A 19,160-nucleotide genomic window follows, 5' to 3' on the forward strand; every position below is an offset into this window, starting at 1 on the left:
ATAAAATGTAAATCTTAAGTATACATAAACAATACAATGTGCACTCACACAAAAGAATAAAAAAGGTATAATCACCTGAAATAAAAGCTTTCAGGTCTTCTCCTGCACTTGCTGTTTGTTGACGTGGGAGTGTTTCCCGGGATGTCCGCTGGACTTTCTTATGGTCTCAGTGCTGAGGCACGTTGCCGCTTAAAGAATGGCAAACCTCTGCTTTCTGGCAGTGGCTGCAGCTCTGCTCCACGGTTGCCTCTTGCTCCCGATTGGCGAAGTTGGTGATGCGGTATCCTCCTTCCGAATCTGACGTCACTGACCCGGAAGTGGAGTGTCCCCGTCAGTGATTCGGCCCCTTGGTGCAGCTCACAGTTCTCTTGCTAACTGCAGTTGAGAGATGATCTTAGAGCGTGGCCACAACCTGTGCCTGCTAAAACTCCTCCAACGCGTTTCGCCACTTGTGGATTCATCATCATTCATGCGCCCTTCACATTTTTTTTTTCTTTTTCCTGAGGTTTCTGTATTGAAGAGGAGTGGTATCCTCTCATTTTGTGGCAGCATCAACAAAACAACCATGTAGGATTTAATTACAAACTCAAGCAGACTTTTGTTCACTTCCAAATACCCTTTTATACTGTACATGTCATATTGTTTTGGGTGGAGATCAAGTAACCTCCACTCGAACAACTGACAAGGAGCCATTATCTGTGCAAGCTATCAGTCTGCATCTTTAGGGGACATAGCTATCAGTCTGCATCTTATGGGGACATAGCTGGAGATCAAGTAACCTCCACTCGAACAACTGACAAGGAGCCATTATCTGTGCAAGCTATCAGTCTGCATCTTTAGGGGACATAGCTATCAGTCTGCATCTTATGGGGACATAGCTATCAGTCTGCATCTTTAGGGGACATAGCTATCAGTCTGCATCTTTAGGGGACATAGCTATCAGTCTGCATCTTTAGGGGACATAGCTATCAGTCTGCATCTTTAGGGGACATAGCTATCAGTCTGCATCTTTAGGGGACATAGCTATCAGTCTGCATCTTTAGGGGACATATCTGCATCTTCAGGGGACATAGCTATCAGTGGTTACACAAATATTCATTTGTTCATTTAATTAACTGTTTATTGTATTTGTTATGGTTAACTGTGTGTTATTGCAGGGTTTAACGTGGTGATGTACCACACACCCACACACAGAAATTAATAGTCCCCTTTTTTAACATTTACTAAGAGTGTCCCTATATTTCTGCCAAGCGCACCTCTTATGCACTCAGGTGCGTGTACATTTTGTACACGCAATTTTCTTTCGCAGAACTCTGCCCGTCCCTGCTCTCCGTGACATCAGGGGGAGGGGTCACTATGTGCTGCTGTGGGAAGGTTTGTGTGTACTTGTGTGTCAGTTTGCTGTGTGTGTATCAATTTGCTGTGTGTTTCAGTCTGTCAGTCTGTCAGTGTGTCAGTATGCTGTGTGTGTTTGTGTGCAAATTTGTCAGTTACACTTTGCTCTGTCAGTGTGCTGTGGGGAGGCGCAGTTGGTAAAACTTGCCCCTGGTGCAAAAACACCAAGTTACTCCCCTGAGTGTGGAGGGGGACAAGGGGGTTTACTGAGTGATAGCGGAGGGGGGGAGTGTGTGATGTAAAGTGGGTAGTGAGGGAGTGGGTGTTGGAGGGGGGAGAGAAATACATGAGGAGAGTGAGTAGGTGTAAAAGAGGGGGGGCTCACAGGGCCACCAACACACGCGGGGGGCCCGATGGAAACTCATCTACAGAATATGTTCACTCATAATGGGGCCCTGAAAAAAATGTTGTCTGGGGGCCTGTGCATGTCTAGCTACACCACTGCTACCATGGCTTCATATTAGTGACATTAAATGCCACATTCTCCATTCCTGGTTCAAGAAAATCATTATAGATGGGCAAATATTAAAAAAAATATTTGTAAAACATGTTTTTTGTGAACGTATACTGTAGAAAAATGATTCTAATTTATGGTCATAAAATGGCAATGGAAAGGTATCTATTTAGGTGTAGTAATGGAAATCAATAATCATCTGTTAGGTTTTATGACTTTCACATCAAACTTTAGGGACCATGTTCAAAGTGAACGACGTGCTAAATTACAAACCAATTCTACTGATGTTAACTGCAGAGTCTTTACAGCTTATGCATTTGCTTCAAAATGTGTGTTCTTTTTATTTGGAACATTATTAGGTACACACGGGGCAGAATTAATGGCAACTTTGCATCTCAAGTGGAATCTGAGATTACTTTATGACTTGAAGTAAACTATCTCTTTGATAGATTAATATATGTGTGCTGTACAGTGAGAAGTAGGATAACACGCTATTAACGATACATTAACTTAAGTGAGTTGAAGTTAAAACATTGTGAAATATATGTTAACCAGGCATCCATTCTGAGTCTCGGGAGAAAAACCTTTAACATTTACCAACATTTAGGTGCAGGTTTTTGGTAGTCCCATTTCATTAACCTACTTATTTTCAAAGCCTCAACATTTGTGCTTATTGTTCTGTTGGGTGTTGTACACACAGAGCTATTTTACTTGGTAGGAACCTACATTGGCAGCAATAACATTTAAGAACAGTAAATGTAGAAAAAATGAAGTTGAACAATCATGTATAAAAGGCTATCAACAATGTTCTCCTTTTTAGGGGAATTTGGAGAAGTATGTAGTGGAAGATTGAAGACCCCAGCCAAGAAGGAAATCCCAGTGGCCATTAAAACCTTAAAAGGAGGTTACATGGACAGGCAGAGGAGAGATTTCCTGAGAGAAGCGAGCATCATGGGACAATTTGATCATCCAAATATTATTCGACTTGAAGGTGTTGTTACAAAAAGTAAGTTCAGAAGCAACATAATTGTATTTCCTTGTGTATTGTATACAGTAATATATCCCATTGGATTGTGATATTGCAATTTATTTATACCACATTACAAGGCACCTACGCTTGTATTTTACGTGTTGATTTTAATGTAAGGCACCTCAGACTCTGCTTGCTTAGCAATAATCAATCATTGTCACAACTACATGTTCTATCTACAGCATATCTAAGATCGCACACATTCTGAGGTCAACTGCCTCCACTGTCTTCTGTTGGAATACATTTTTAATCTTTGACTGATTATGTTTTCATTACATTTACTATTATGGGTGTTATATGTCCCAGTGATAGAAGAAATATGTTAAGCCACAGTAACCTATGCCCCTTGGACATTTTTCTTTTTTATTGGCTATTTTATAACTGACTCCACTGCAAGCTTCTTCTTGTCTAGCATCTAATGAGGCCCTAAAACTATTTTACAATGCATTTAACAGCTCTCTTGACCAAAATCATCTCTTAATTACTTGCAATACAGCAGTCTTTTTCCCCTAGCCATGGCTGATACATGAGTTCAGCCCCATATGATTATACTTTTGCAGAGCTTAGTGCTGCTGGTGCAAATTTGGAACCTACAGTATAGTGAGTGATCATTGTTCAGTGAGCTTTAGAGATTTACAACAACTGACACTTGTTTGTTTTTGTTTTTTTGGTGAATTGTCTGCAAAATGGTTAGTGGTTGTTAAAGATCTTTTCATATTTGCTTTGTGAACTTTTTCTAGTTTTTGTTTCATAGATTTTGCATTTTTTGTGAAACGAAAATTGCCATTGCTGAATCCCAACAGAAATCTGACAAAATGGAGTAAATTTCCCCACTTTTTCCCAGAAATTTCCCCCCAAATTTACATTAAATAGACAGACACATCCTTAGAGTATGTACTACCCTTAGGCAAGCACTATTAAAGCCCCCCCCCCCCCCCCCGTCAAAAAATAAATATAATCATTTTTATTTCTTGGTAGCCTTACCAGTCAACAATTCTCAAGAGTTTATTTTGGCTTCTGTAGGTAATACAAAACAATTTATAATACAAACACATAATCTTTTACACAATCAAATTCTTGTAGTTTTGTTACTAGGACTGTAAAATATGCAGGTGATACCCAGATTCTGATTTCAGCTTATTCGATCACAGATAAGTCATGGACAGAAATACTGTATTTATGTGCCTAGCCACTATTGCTACCATTTGCAATTCTGAAATGATTTTCTTGATTTTTGTTTCCACACTTTAATAACAGTCTTGATATGCCAGACTATCAAATCCATATTTCCATTGCCATGGAACCTAGTAATACTGGCATGAGCCCAGGTCTGATAATGGACTTCTGCCCATTCTGCTATATCACTGGCAATATAACTGCCCTCTACTCTGTTGTTACGTGGGGCACCGGGAAATAAAGTGTCTTGCCCAAAGTCTGAAGGAGCTACAACTGAGTACAACATCCAAGGAGCTGACACTGAATTTAGAACTCGGTTCGCCTACTTCATTTATCTGTTCTGACCACTAAGCTATTCCTGCATCTATACTGTACCAGCTGGGGCAAGCCATTAATACCGTGATCACTCTTTGAAAAAGGGCTGCATAGCCTGAAACGCGTTAGAGTTTTTGCTGTCTCCCCCCCTGCACCATGTTTCAATAAAGAAGAATTTTAACCCTTTCATTGTTGGTGTTGACCCCATCCTTCAGCTGTGCTCCGCTGCTATCCTTGGATAATCTTCATTATTAATACCGTGATGTCTACATTTTAAAGATGTTCAATTGACATGGGTTTTTTCTTTTGCTTCTAAAATTGCTTTGGGGTTCATGTTTAGTTCTGCCTAACAACCGTTGGGTTTTGGTTCTGGTTTTGGATTTTTGCAGTGCACATTTAAAGTATAAATGTAATTACAACTCAACCCCGTTATAACGCGATCCGTTACAACGCGAATCCGCTTATAACGCGATGCAAGTGTGGCTCCCAATTTTTGTATGTATGAATACTTTACAACATGATTATTGGTATCTTAAATACTTTATTGTACAATGCATATAATTGTACATTATTTCTAACGCGATCCGCTTATAACGCGATGTGATTCTTTGGACCCAAAGCATAACGTTATAAGGGGGTTGAGCTGTATTATTGAAAAATATTTTTTAAAAATATTAATCAATTCAATAAAATCCTAAAAGGTATCTTAATTGACCCCTTCAACGCCCTATTAGCGTTTGTCATTAAAAAAAAGTGCCACCCTAGAGGCCCTTATGATGTATGCTGCACGTCATCACCTTTTCCTAATCATGAACTTCACTGAAGGGAGTGTGGGGCCGAAAGGGTCGAGGAACCATGGAACCGGAAGCATCACGTTTTTGTTCAGAAGAGCGGTTACATGATACGTCAGTGCCAGAGGGTCCATGGTCACAGAGGTGGCAGGAACCTTTGGCACTGAAGGGGTTAAACCAATCCTTGTTGCGTTTTTGTGTGTGTGTGTTTTTTTAATAGTATTGGAACTAGTGGGGCCCCAGCAGTCAGCACTCAAACTCATTAGCTTATGAAGCATATATTAAATCATAATGGTCAGCACTAAATATCTGGTATGGAGTTCAATAAAAAATATACATGTGACTGCGTGAAGTAAAAACTATTTTATTTTCTATTGATAAATCTGATGCATTTCTGTTTGCCCCCAGAATTGCATCATTTATATTTTAAAACACAGATCCCAATATCTGTAACAGGAGTTTTACAAAAGGGCACTGTGTACTGGACCCAGTGGTCACATCCTACTAATATAAATGTGAAATGGCAGACAGGTACTTTAATACTAGGACGAGTAACCAGGACACCGTGTAGCCATAAATGATTCTAAACTGGAAAATAATTCCATGCAGTAGCGTGAAGAGGTCTGAATTAAGGCCCAAAGGGCATCTCATCCAAACTGAATTGAATACTAAAGTGATAAATGAACATGTCAGAATTTGTTCAATATATTGTTGTTGCAGCCAGTCCCTGCAATTATTAACATCAGACTTGGAGGGACAATGTTATGAGCATGGGTGGACATTTTACAAAATTATTCAAAATTACTGACAGTAAAATTCATGAACGTTTTACTAGTAGTTCTCATTACTCCCAAAAGGTGAACTGCAACACTCTACATACAGTATCTATCAGGCTTTCAGATTGCCTCTCTGCAGCATGTACTATAATAGTTTTGTTCGGGGACTTGCCTGGGCTTCCATATCCGCATGTTGGGAAGTAAGTAATAGGCAGTGTCTGATGGCATGCTGCAAAACATGATACACAACTACAGTATGTGATTAGTTTGGCGCTCCCACAGAATGAATTTAACTGACAAAATGTGAGTATTAAATATAGAGTCTTTAGTGAACACAAATACATTTATATATTCACTCTTGTGACTTTACAAAATAAATATTGCATGAAGTGACATATTAATTTGAAGATATGGTTGTAACGCCCTGCTCAGGCCCTCTGTAGGGACTGTCTTCACTGGTCCCAAAAAGGATGAAATGGTCTTCACAATCCAGGGGGAGCATGGGAGAGAAGCAACAAGAAAAACAGAAAAAACAACTAAGTGCAGGTATCCTGTGAAGGTTGTGAATGATAAGAATCTTGGCTCCTATAAAATGCCTACTCACAGTAGATACATGACTCCAAAACTGTGGCTAAGATCTTGCTTGTGTAACGGGTTTCCCCCCCCCCCAATCGCAGATATTGTGTGGGGTGAAAGGGAACATACAAGTTTACCATAGGTGTGGTGCATTACCTGTTGGCTCGCAGGAGGGCTGAGCTTCCGCCACGGGGAACCTGGGGCAATATTAATACTAGGGGTACTCACTTACAACGATGCAGCGCCTCCACCTGCGATGGCTCCCACCAGAGGGGGAGTGGTTCCTCGCAGGACAATCACAATTATCAATACTCACACACAGTGATATATAATAACTGATACCATTTACTTAGGAACATAAGATAACATCATGACATGTACCAACATAACCGGTGTCCCTCTCTCGAGGAGACACTTACTGCGACGTCTCGTAGGACGCTTCCCCAACACCAGGTGATCCCACCCAGTGTCCAAAGAACCCCACCCAATGTCCCGCACTCTTGCAGAGAGAAGCAATGGGTGACTGCGCAGTCACTATTTATACTAAGGGCCCGTTGGTGCACTTGTGTATTAGATAGTACCTGCCGAGCACTCCCGTGCTCGGATCTCCAACTGGCTTCACAAAGGATCCGTCGTGAGATGGTTCTGTCTGATTCTACACCGGACTCCTTGCACGCGGACCGCCAGGGGCGATCCCAACCTGGAAACAGTCTCTGAGGACCCCAACTTGGATCCGGACCTCTTAGCAGGAACCGCAGCGTCCGCTGTGTCCCTATCTCATCTACCCTACCGTGACAGGATCCCTAACATAGGACCTGTCCCTACAGCACTAAATGACACGCGCTATACTATAGGCCGTCCCTACAGCACAGCAACCTGTAATGGCTTTGGGGAAAACTCCTAGGGGTCTACAGGGGTTAATAACCTGCCCCACTCCCCTAACTCTTCCCAGTCCTGACTATTAGACAACTAATCCCAGCGCCTACCGCAACAAGCTGTAGCTCACTGGATGCTGGCAGCCAACGTGCTGCGCAACAAGGTGCCTGCCTGTCAGACCTCACAGCACTGACAGCCGTCACGTGACTCTGACAAGGCAGCACTCTAACAATAAGGGCAGCGTCCCTATCTTGGGCCTCCCTCAGCACTTACCCACTACTCTAGTGGGGAGTTGGGGCCTCCCTGGGGTGTGGGTACCTATAGGGGTGCAGGAGCCGCACTCGCTCCCCGCACCCTTCCTTCTCTCACAGCTCCCTGACTCCAACTTGCAAACCTGAGTGACAGGGTCCCTTAACCTAGGGCAGTCCCTGGCAACACTCACTCTCATGGGGTACTTAGCTACCGCGGGCCCTGGGGGTGCTGGCCAAGTACAGGGAGTCCCTGACTCCTGTACCCTACCTCCTTCCCTGGGCTGTTCCGGTCTCTGACTCACTAGCGTGCTCCAACTGACAAAAACCCTGTCTGTCTGCACACAACATTGTTGCAACTCTGCAGCATGAGAAGCTGCCAGCTCTATTGGCTTCAATGCTGCATGTGACAAGGGTGAAAGTGCAGTACCGAGAGGCTGCTGGGAATTGTAGTCCTTGGCAAAGCTCTTTTCTATGGGGACCGCGTGCGCGATCTTTCTTGCGTATGGGCGAAGCTCGCGCCATAACCAAGAGGGCGGTGCCCGCCGGGAGAAGTCGCCGTCCCCTTCCTCCACTGCCACAGGGGTAAGGCAGGGGGCAAAGGAAGATCAGGGGAACCGGGGGTGATCCCCTTACACTTGTGTGGTTGATTCAGAACAGATGCACCTCAGTATGAAAGAGAGATTCATACCATAGCGCAGTTTAGTATATAAATTTTTTTATGGTTTAAAAGGGTAAGAATCGTACTTACAATATGCTGTTTGCTTCCTTGCCGGCGTCTGGACTCCGCATCGTCACATTTGCATTGTTGAGCTTAAAACCGAAACCGGAAGTGACGCGGCAAAAAATGGATGTGATGCTGCGGAATCCACGAGAGACACTGGCAAGGAAGAAAACAGCTGGGGAAGGCTCCTCAGACCATCGGCGTCACGAAGGAGGCGGTGAGATGTCGATGACTCACGTCTAAATCAGTGTGTCAATGCTTTTATTGATCGTACATATTGTAAGTACTATTCTTACCCTTTTAAACCATAACAGTTTTTATATACTGATCTGCGCGGGGCTTCTGTGAGTGTCTCTTACCTTCTTCGAAGCGATATCTCCTCCTGCAGCGTCGCATTGTCATGACAACCTGACATCATATGATGCCGCAACGTCACATGGTGACGCCATTGCCATCACAGCGTGACGTCACACGTCGCTGAGACGTCATGATGCCGTGTGGTAGGAGGATGAGGGCTGATATTTGCCTGCAATCCGTCCCCAAATGTAGATTTGAAAGTAATAATCAGATTTATAATTTGTAGTTATTGAGATGAGAATGTTTGGTTCTAAATGTGTACAGCAGTGAGCACAGAGATGGTAATTCTCATGGGTGTTTTCATTAGGTGAAAAGAAGTAGACATGTAGTACACGTTTTTTTTTTTTCTCCCTACAAAACATTCACAAAAAACATAAAACTAAAGATAATAAATATAATATAACATCCTCGACACCTGTTCTAAAAATGATTAGACCTATTATATTCTGCGTAATATGTGTAAATGTACAGTATGGGGCTTATAATTTTTTAGATGCCTTGTACCACCTTTGAGACCCCAATTTAAAGTTAACTTATGTCCCCTTTACGGTTCAATAATTTGTATGTTATTACCTATTAGCTTTTTATGGTTTTTGACTTTATGAGCCTGGTTGTAAGTAACATTTCGACATACTGTATGTAGTGAGATTTACTAAGCAGTGATCCCGGCCTTGTCTTCCACCTACTTTCTGTATTTATTAAGTGGCTGAAAGGAGTATTGTGACTGTAAGTTGACACAATGTGGTTAAAGATTAATTTCCCGCAAGATACACTGTTTCATTCGGAAGTTTTTTTTGTGTGTTTTTGCATTTACTTCTGTCTGTTTTATAGTATTTTTAAGTAGTCTGCTTTAAAGCGGCAGTCCAAGCTGCCCTTTTTTATTTTATTTCCCCCCCCCTTTAATATGTGCATCAATACAATCCGCACAATAAGTAATGAGCTAAGTTGCCGATCTATCCTTTCTCCTGTGATCGACCGGCGAAGATTTAGCTCAGGGGTTCACTAAACGGCTGTCAGTGTAGCAGAAGAGGACCATAGATTCAAAGTTCTGTGAAGAAGATCATGTGACCAGGCAGTCAATAGATACAATTGGTAAACTGCTAGAGAGAGGGCAGAGATCAAAAAGGAGTGTGCCAGAGCCTGTTTCAATAGAGGAAGGGGATGTGACTTTGTGAATGGTTGCTATAGAAACAAAAAATGCTTGTTACATTATAATACATAAAAATGTCATTCAGTGTTGTTTAAAAAAACAAAAAGAATGCTAAAAGTATTTTCTCAAAGTACAGAACTGATTTCGTAGAAAAAAAAAAACATGTAGGACATTTCTTGGTCTGCAGCTTCAAAATATATTGAGTTACCAGATAATGAAGTACAGAGACGGACATGGTAGGGATGAGAAATTGGCAACAATAAATAACAATTACAAATATAACTCAAATGCTAATTGACATACTGTAAATACAAATACGTAAAATAATTTTTACCTATTTGATTAGGGATATCTGTCTATTTACTGTACACATTATGTTTGTTTTTAATTTAAAATATTATCATTGTTCCTCGCTCATTGTGTACTTATACTCTTACTAGCAAGAATCAAGCCAAATTCATTGTTGACTTAATTGTATTTTGAATAGGGACCTTGGATTTGGTGCAGATTAAAATATACTCCATGCTGAACATTACATGATTATTTTCGGGGAGCAGGAAAATGCTTATCTTTAAATAGTGCAAGTACTGCAGTAATTACATTTTTAAACATAACCCAGGGTATGTTTTCCATATTTTAATTATTTTAAATAGTAATTGCAACACCTCAATAGTAAATAATGTTTTCCAAGTCCTCTGATCATAGGGCTTCTGTCAAAAGCGTCTCTGTTATGCTTTGGAACATTTTAACATATTAATTATTTCTACATCAAATTAGCATGACAGAAGTGTGATTTAACATTTTGTTGATTCCCTTCTCAAAGCAGTGTTTATTTTAATTAGGGTAAAATGCATTACAGTAGCATTATCTAAACTAATTAGAAGATCTTAATTATGTAGCCTATGTGCTTCTTACATTGTGTTTCTCAAAACAACAAAATTCATTGTTGCTCAGTTTAATCAAAGTCTACTGTCTGTAAAGACATTTGGATGATCCAAACACCTAAAGTATATGCATCTACTAGAGCAGGGGTGTGCAAACATTTCCCCCTGCGCCCCCCTGTATGCTGCCCCCCATCCCTGCTCACGCCCCTTCCCCCCCCCCCTTTAGCTCGGCTTTGGCATGAAATTATGTCGCCGGGTCACGTTACCATGGGGAGGAGCTGGCTGTCCAATAGTAACGCTCCTGCTCATGTTCCCCGGTTCCCACCGTTATCGGCTTTGATGTGTTCAGATGCTCCCACACCGGCTCAACAAGTTCGTCCTCTGCTTCCACCACCACCACCACCACCACCACCAGGATGTCTGCCGCTGCTCCCACGAAGTCGCCGTGGTCCTCCTCACCCTAAACAGTGGTCTTCCTCACTCTCCGCTGCTGTCTGCAGGTAAGAGGGAGCAGAACGGAAATTACCCAGTGCCAGTCCCAGACCCTTGGTGCCGGGTAATTTCCAGGTATCGGAAAAAGTGCCGGGTAATCTCCGGATACTCGGTACATCACTACTCCAGATATTTAACGGATACAAATTATGCCAAAATTAAAGCAAAATAGCAGGCAGTTGAACTGGATACTTGATAAACATGACATTTAACTAATTAAAAGTAATTCTAGTTGGAAGATGACCTCACTGCTAGAAAAGCCTGGCTCATCACAAAGACAAAAAACACTTGTTATTAAACCTACAGTAGTTTAATAATATGTGTGTACTGTGGTTATAAAATGCCTTTGATTATATATACAGTAGTTATAACACCATGGTGCCAAACGTAATATATGACAACACTAAAAGCACAAAATTCAAGGTATTGATTCAAATCTGCAGTATGCAACCCACAATGATTGAAGTCTATGCTATCTAGAAATGCTGCCCTGTGTTATATACAGTATGAGTAAAAAGCCCTGCATACAAACTAATATAAGTGTATTTACTTTGATTTCTCGGGTTAACCCTATTGTCACAGCAGTGCTACTCTACTACTACGCTATGCTACAAAGACACCTTCCATCACGGCCTAATAAATATGGACCTTATGGCCCAATTAACTGAATTGGCTGGAGCATGTCTTATGGCACAGAAGTGGTCTTATAGAGTGACAAACTTTTATTTGCTCTCTACCCCATGCATTATTTTTCCTGTCTCTTTGGGTAATACCCAGCATACATCTCCCCATACTTCTGTGAGTTGTCTGAAGATTCTGAATTATCTATGCATTTATGGTCCAAGTTTCACTTCCATGCGTGAGCACAGACAAAATACAGTGCTAGATAACTTTCCTCTTTTGGCACAGTGGTAGGTTCCCTTGAAATATTGTCGTGTTTCTTTCAAATATGCTCCATCCCAATTACATTCTATTATTGTTTTCATTCGAAAGGTTCCCATCATTGTTACTTACAGGCCAGGGTAGACATAGCCTTCGACTTCTTCTCGTCATATTCCATTTTTTTCAATCTTTGCAGACTTTACACATTTGTTGAACATGCATATGGAGGCCCACTGTCTTACTTTCTTCGGCGAGTTCTCCGATTTGTTGCTGGTAATCTTCTGGACTTGTGGCAAAAAGAACAATTCACCGTTAATTTTTATTCTTGTTTCTTCTCAATCCAATGTCGAATAATTTTTCAAGTGAAAAGCTTTGGTGACAAGGTGTCTCCCTTTTACACTCCCTTGCTGATCCTTATCTTCCGTGTATCGTCATGTAAGCTAATGTTTGACAATTTATCATTTCTAATATCAATTTATGCTTCTTCAACACTTTGCCTTCTTAATGCATTTAGAACCGCTGAGATGTAGACAGAATAAAATAATTTTTTGTAAACCACGAACCCTAAGATTAGTGGTAGATCGTATTCATTACTTTGGGAAATCACTTCTTGACTTAGATGAGGTCCATTGTGTTGTACTGAATCTACTGAAAAATCCTTCTCATTCCCTAGGATGGGCAGAGTCCATGGTCTGTTGAAGCTGTTTAATGAGTATCGTCTTAATAATCTTGTAAGTAATTAATAGTAGACTGATTGGTCTATAGAGCTTGAGGTCTTCTTTGTCTCCTTTATTGTGGATAAGGATAACTATGGCATTACTCGATTGTTCTGGAATTTTCCTGTTCTTCAAGCAGCATGTAAAGAGTTTTGCAAGGATTATCTCTACTTCCTCAGCTTCCTTCAAGATTTCAGTTGTAATTCCACCTTCCACTGGAAGCAATCCCATTCTTCATGGATGTTATTGGTTTTGCCACTTCTTCAGAAAGGACGCATGGTAATTCATTGGTGTATTTTTGCACTTCCTCTACTAGATTATGTCTTGTGTCATATGTGTTCTCATACAATTTCATGTAGAAGTCCTCAACTCTCTTTATGATAAGTGTTCTATCCCCTGCATGTGTTTTCTTTCTCGTATTGCTGCAGTGACATTTTTCCTAGTCTCTTGTTACTGTGAAAAGTACTAAACTTTCATCTCAGCCTGTTGCCTTAGTATCTCCTTCTCTGACTCCTTAGATTATGGAATATTCCTGAATCCCTACCACATGGTATAGCCCTGCCCTATTTCCTGTTTGTCATCCTGTTGTTTCAGCCCTTTTCAAGCTTGCAGCCATAGCTAGTGGTCTACCCCAAACTGCTCTCTCTGTGATTGCATTTGTTTTTCACCTTCCCCTAATGTATGTATCCCCAAAGTTCCTGTTAATTTCTGTTTGTGTTCATAATAAAGTTAATCAGAAATCCAAGGAGGACGCTATTTGCATGAAGGAGGAAATCTCACTGACCCCTAGGGATCCTAGGACAGAACAATAAGTATGCCGTCTTTTATTGTTGATCCATCATCTTGTTTGAGTGCAATAATTTCTTCTTCCAAACCATAAGTATCTGCTTCGTAGTCTTTAAGCTTTTGTTATCTTTTATAGTCTTCATCACTATATCATGTTTACATTTTCTTATATCTTCAGTTATACATTTGCGTATTGTCTTGCACAGCTCTGCATATTCAATTCTTATCCTTGCATCTTGGGATTGCTTCATTTATTGTAGTCTCCTCAGTAATTGCTTTGTGTCATCATATATTTTCTTATCCTGTTTTTTGTTTGCGATTCCCCCAATTTTGTCTGCACTTTCAACTACAATCTTCATAAGTTCTTCATAATTGTTTGCTAAAGTGTCCCCATGCATTTCAAGCATGCTAAAGCGACTTCAGTTCAAGTTGAAATTGTCTGCTGTTATTCTTGAGGCTATTGATGTTGATTGTTTTTGTCTTCGTTTTAATCAGTTTATTCTTTCCATCTTCACATTCAGATGTTATTTGCAGCAAACCAATTGGTGATCACACCTTGTGTCAAAATGGTTAAGGACTTCAGTCTTCAGTCATGTGTTTCTTGTTTGCTAGGATTTTGCCTCATTCTTAATTACATTGGGTCTATACCATGTCCATTTTCTGTTTTGATTCTTCTTGAAGAATTCATTCATGATGTAGAAGTTTTCACATTCTGCAAATGCTACCAATCTGTCTCCACGTTCATTCCAACTGATGCTTCGTCTTTCAGCTTGAGACTAATCTTTGAATTGAAATGTCCCATAATGATTGAGGTGATAATTTCCTTTGTTTTTATGTTGGTTGATTTCATGGTAGAAGTCTTCCACTTCATTGTCTGTGTGACTGAAGTTGTTGCATACACCACAATCTAGCTGCAAGGGGTCCATGCTTCTGAATGGCACACTACATTTCTCTGAGATTTCTGCAGCCAGACTAATGGCTCATTGGATTAACACAGCGGGGCGTCCTGCAGTGCCATTCATGGGACTGCAGGAGCCCCCGCTGTGTTGATCCGAGGGGCCATTAGTCTGGCTGCAGAATCTCACCGAAATGTTGCAGCGTTACTGTGAGAGAGCCCCAGTATTTTCCCAGGCATGTCCTCGGATACTGGTGGCTGCATCTTTATGTGGCCGCGGCACCAAAGACAATAAGCCTTACTACATCTGTATCTCATTGTCAACTGAATGATGATTCTGGCTCCTCTTTCTGATGAGCTTTCATACTCCGCTATATTTTTGTCTCCATCTCTTATTGATGATGCAGCCTACTCTGATTCTTCAATTTTCTGTACCTCTATAATATAATAGGTGACTGCTTTACAGCTCAATAAGGCCTTCATCTTTTCTTCTTACTTCACTAAGGCCAACAATAGCCCCATTAATCTTTTTAAGTTTGTCTTACAGTTCTTGCATTGCTGCTGCACTAGAGAGAGTCCAGCAGTTGTTGGTAACCAGGTCTAGGTTTGAATGAGAGCTTTATTTTAATCTGGGGATTATTAGCACCCTCTGATTTCATGCCTTCTTCCTTAACGTTATCAAGCCCAGGGACAATCCAGCCCCCAGATAATGAAGACCATTGCTTTTCGTTGTGTTCCATATTTGGGGGTTGAGGCCTACCTTTCTCACTTTAGTCGGATATATTGTTCATGCTTTCATAGTATGGTTACATTTGCCACCACAAGTGCCATTACTGTGTACATCTTCTTGAACACCCGTTACCAACCTTCCTGCCACTTTAAGGCAGTGAGAAGGATTTGAGGGAAGGATTTTATATAATATACAATAAAATAAAACATACCAACCAGGATTGAAACACGATTACCCCATTACCTAAAATATGAACAGTTGAACATGAACCTAGTGAGGGTGGGTGGCATTTTTCTGGTATGGCCAAATGGAAGAAAGAGGGTTAGTACCACAGGTTTAGTCACAGTCCAGCAGCTTGCCCACCCCTTTTAATACCCTATGACCTAACACTTACTCCTCTTACTCTCCTTCTCCCTACTAATACCTACTCCAGAGGTTATCAGGCCTCTGGCCATAACATCCTCACCCTAGAAATTGTGGAACTGCAAACTGTGTGAGCTTGGCTACTAATCCTGTATTGTAACGGTGTAATTGTTCTGGGAATAGCTTCTTGTGTGACACTGGATTTCCATACCTGTATGTTAGGTAGTGATGGGTAGTGTTCCAGCACATGCTGCAGAACATGACTGAAGATTTAAAAGTAACAATACAATTAAATATACCATGTAGTTATAATGATAACTGTTTGATACTTCAATATATATTGTAGAACAATTTTGGAAATGAGTGCTCTGGTGACCATGGGAGGAAAGTCATGAGTATTTTCATTAGTTAATAAAGTAGCTGAGAACAATCCTTTTTTCCCCCCCACAAAACATTCAGAAAAACCATACACCTAAACGCAATAAATATACTGTAATATAACACCCTCGGCACTTGTTATTGTAAAAGATGCTGTCCCTGATTAGTCTGCAAAACTGTACCTTAGAAACATCAGGTTTCAGAGACCAGATGCTGTGTGCTGTGTTGTCTCACACAGAGTGTGAAAAGGAAACCAAGTGTAATAAGATTATGATAGAAGCTGTGCGTTATACAAGAAAGGCACGTATTGCCATAATGCATGTTCTGCAAAAAGTGATCAAATCTTCACTTCTGAAATTAGAAAAATAAAGAACACAGCACAAGGACACACGCTTTACATGGCGAGTATGCATAGCTCTATTTAGAGCTAAAGTCTATGGTATATTTACCAGTTACATGTGTCTATAATAACAAATGTGCCAGTACAAATGTATTCAGGCTCAGGAGGCCATAATTTGACCACACTATTTTGTTGTTAGCATAGTAAAGAGAAGTTATGCCCAAATAACTATTTTTTTGTAAGAAGTCTTTTACTTGCCATAAGTGTAGAAATTAACTTCTCTTCCACTGAAGGGATCGCTAAACACTTTTAAAAGTTGTGTAAGGACCTTTATAGCTTGATCAATTACTAGATTATTACCCAAAATGCAGAGACACAAGTACTGTATGTAACATTTGAGAAGAACAAGCAAGTAAGTAAGGCTGCGCGTATAGTGACCGCGACGCGTGGTCACCCGTCGACGTCAGCGAAAACTGTATTTCGCTTAGCGGTGCCGGCGAGGGCGACCAGGCTACTGATTCGTTCAGGGGCTGTCACATGAGGCGACAGCCCCCGGAAAATCAAATATTTACGGCTACCAAAATCGCGTGCCACGTCGCCCTGTCGCTTTGTCGCCGTCGCACTTATTATAAGCGTTTGCACCGGTGACAATGCATTTGTTTTCGGGCGACGTCTCGTCGCCGGCACTATAAGCACGGCCTAAGTTTGTTGAAGGGTTACCACTCAAGGTCTTATTGACCAGTACACAAAAGGTGCTATACAAAGGTACAGATGTAACTGCCGGTTTTAGACCACTTGCCAAGGAAAATCTGTGACCATCTCGCAGTACAGATGCAGCCACTAAGATTCGACCACATCCCAAGATGAAAACCGCACCATGTCACAATATCTCGAGAGGTGGACCGCAGCAGACTATAATGGCCCAGTGGATTAACACAGCAGGGTCCCTGCTATGTGAATTGTACTGGGTTCTACCTGTCTGTAAGAGACGTGCAGTAAGAGAGAGACTGAATCAGCTACTACTGTTACAGGCGATCGCGGGGGGTTTATTTAATTTTAATGTTATTGTATTGTTGCAGGGGGTCTCCAGAGCTGAAATGCATTGGTTTCAGGTCCGAGGACTCCCTACTTCCCAAGATACAGGCCCCATTATGGGGTGCTGGTATCCCGGCAGCCATGTTTAAATTCTCCCACGTCAAAAAAAAGAGGGATGCCGCCACACCATAACGGGGCCTGTAACTCGGGAAGCAGGGGGTCCCCGAGGCTGAAATCAACTTAATTCAGCTCAGGAGACCCCCTGCACCCTCACACTAGTATAACCCCCACCCCCCAAAAAAAGAAAAACATAACTGTAGCGACTAGCCGCTAAGGTAATGAAGCCGTTTTTATTTTTTAATTTTAATACTAGTGCACGTGAGCAGGGGGTCTCCTGAGCTGAACCGCATTGATTTCAGCCTCGGGGACCTCCTACTTCCCGAGTTACGCGTCACATTGTGGGGATACCGGAAGTGGTACACTATAGGGTCCAAGTTTCAGCCCGCTGCGACCTTCGGAACCGGTGTTATACAAATACCACATAAACCGTTTCATATTTTATTATAAAAATCTCCGCTAAAAGAAATCTCAGGTTTTCACTAAATCCCCATTGAAAACAACGGGCTCCGCCGCCATGGGTTTCAATGGAGCAACTCCGCCATTGTAGTCAATGGAGTTTCCCGCCATAAACTTTCAATGGAGAAACTGCCGCCATTGAAGTCTATGAGAAAATCCACAAATCTTTACATTCGTCCACACTCCGTCTGGTTGGTCTGAGAGGGCTGGGAAGGGGCATGCATTAAAGCCGGAACCTTGGCTACATGCCACCCAAATCCCATCCCTCTGGTCATTCCAGAACCGGAGATATGGACTTACATTTTTCAGCATTTTACACTTAGTCGTTTTTACGCCACGCGGTTTTTCCCCATTGGAATCAATGGCCGGCGCCGCCATAGACAATGCATGGCGCACGCCGCCATTAGATTCAATGGTGCGACCCTCCTTCTCCGCTTGACCCTTTTACGGGGGTCCCTCATTCCCGGACCCGGTGGGGGTCGTGTGTGGGGGTCCCTAGGGGCAAAAAGAATTTTATTCCCAGGGGCCCTAGAACTTAAGATTCCCACGCCAATTGTCTTTGAACTTGACCGAAGTGATTATACTCTTTTCAAAGACATTGTATCCGCTTTTGCGGTCTGCGGTTTGGATGGCTGCCAACCTGTTCCTCGAGGCCGGTGTTGAGGAATCTCCATTGAAGTCAATGAGCCCATTGACTTACAATGGGAAACTGCCGCTCCTCCTCTCGGACGCCACCTGCTGGTCGTCGCTGGAAAACAGGTCCAAAACCGCTACTTCTGCCATTGGAAAGCATGGAGCTGCAATGGCGGCCTATGGAAGGCTGCAAAATGGAGCCTGAAAAGGCGGGAAAAGGGAACAAAGGGCTATAATCACTAAACTAACATTAACCCCTTCCCTCCCGCATCAACCCTAGTGTATGTGTGAGTGCAAACACCAGGATAACACAATACATTTCTACAGGGGAATAAACATTTGGATACTGAAGCAAGGCAAAAACACATTACTGGACCTCAGTCCAGTTAACCCCTTGCTTCCCAGGTGAGAGTAAAGGGTGGCCAAATGGGGTGTAACCCCTTTAATCCCGGGCCAAATCCTCTCTATCATGACATATATGTGTAGCCCTTTTACCCCCACCCTAAGTGAGATTGGGGTGGGTATGCTTTCTCCAGCTACTTCTAGGTGTGTTGGGCTGTGACCTGTTGGGGAACAGGAGGG

The 19,160-nt window shown here is 41.9% G+C and overlaps 1 protein-coding gene across 6 annotated transcripts in view; it reads left to right on the forward strand.

The window, feature by feature from the left end:
* Nucleotides 1–19,160, forward strand: part of EPHA6 (EPH receptor A6) — an 833,380-nt gene that overhangs the window by 722,620 nt on the left and 91,600 nt on the right. For all 6 annotated transcript variants that reach the window (XM_075594038.1, XM_075594040.1, XM_075594039.1 and 3 more), the window contains one exon: nt 2,670–2,855. In XM_075594038.1, coding sequence (XP_075450153.1) covers nt 2,670–2,855 — 186 coding nt within the window. The remainder of the gene's footprint in view (nt 1–2,669; nt 2,856–19,160) is intronic.

This window comes from Ascaphus truei, chromosome 3, assembly GCF_040206685.1.
Source record: "Ascaphus truei isolate aAscTru1 chromosome 3, aAscTru1.hap1, whole genome shotgun sequence".
NCBI classification, from domain to species: Eukaryota; Metazoa; Chordata; class Amphibia; order Anura; family Ascaphidae; genus Ascaphus; species Ascaphus truei.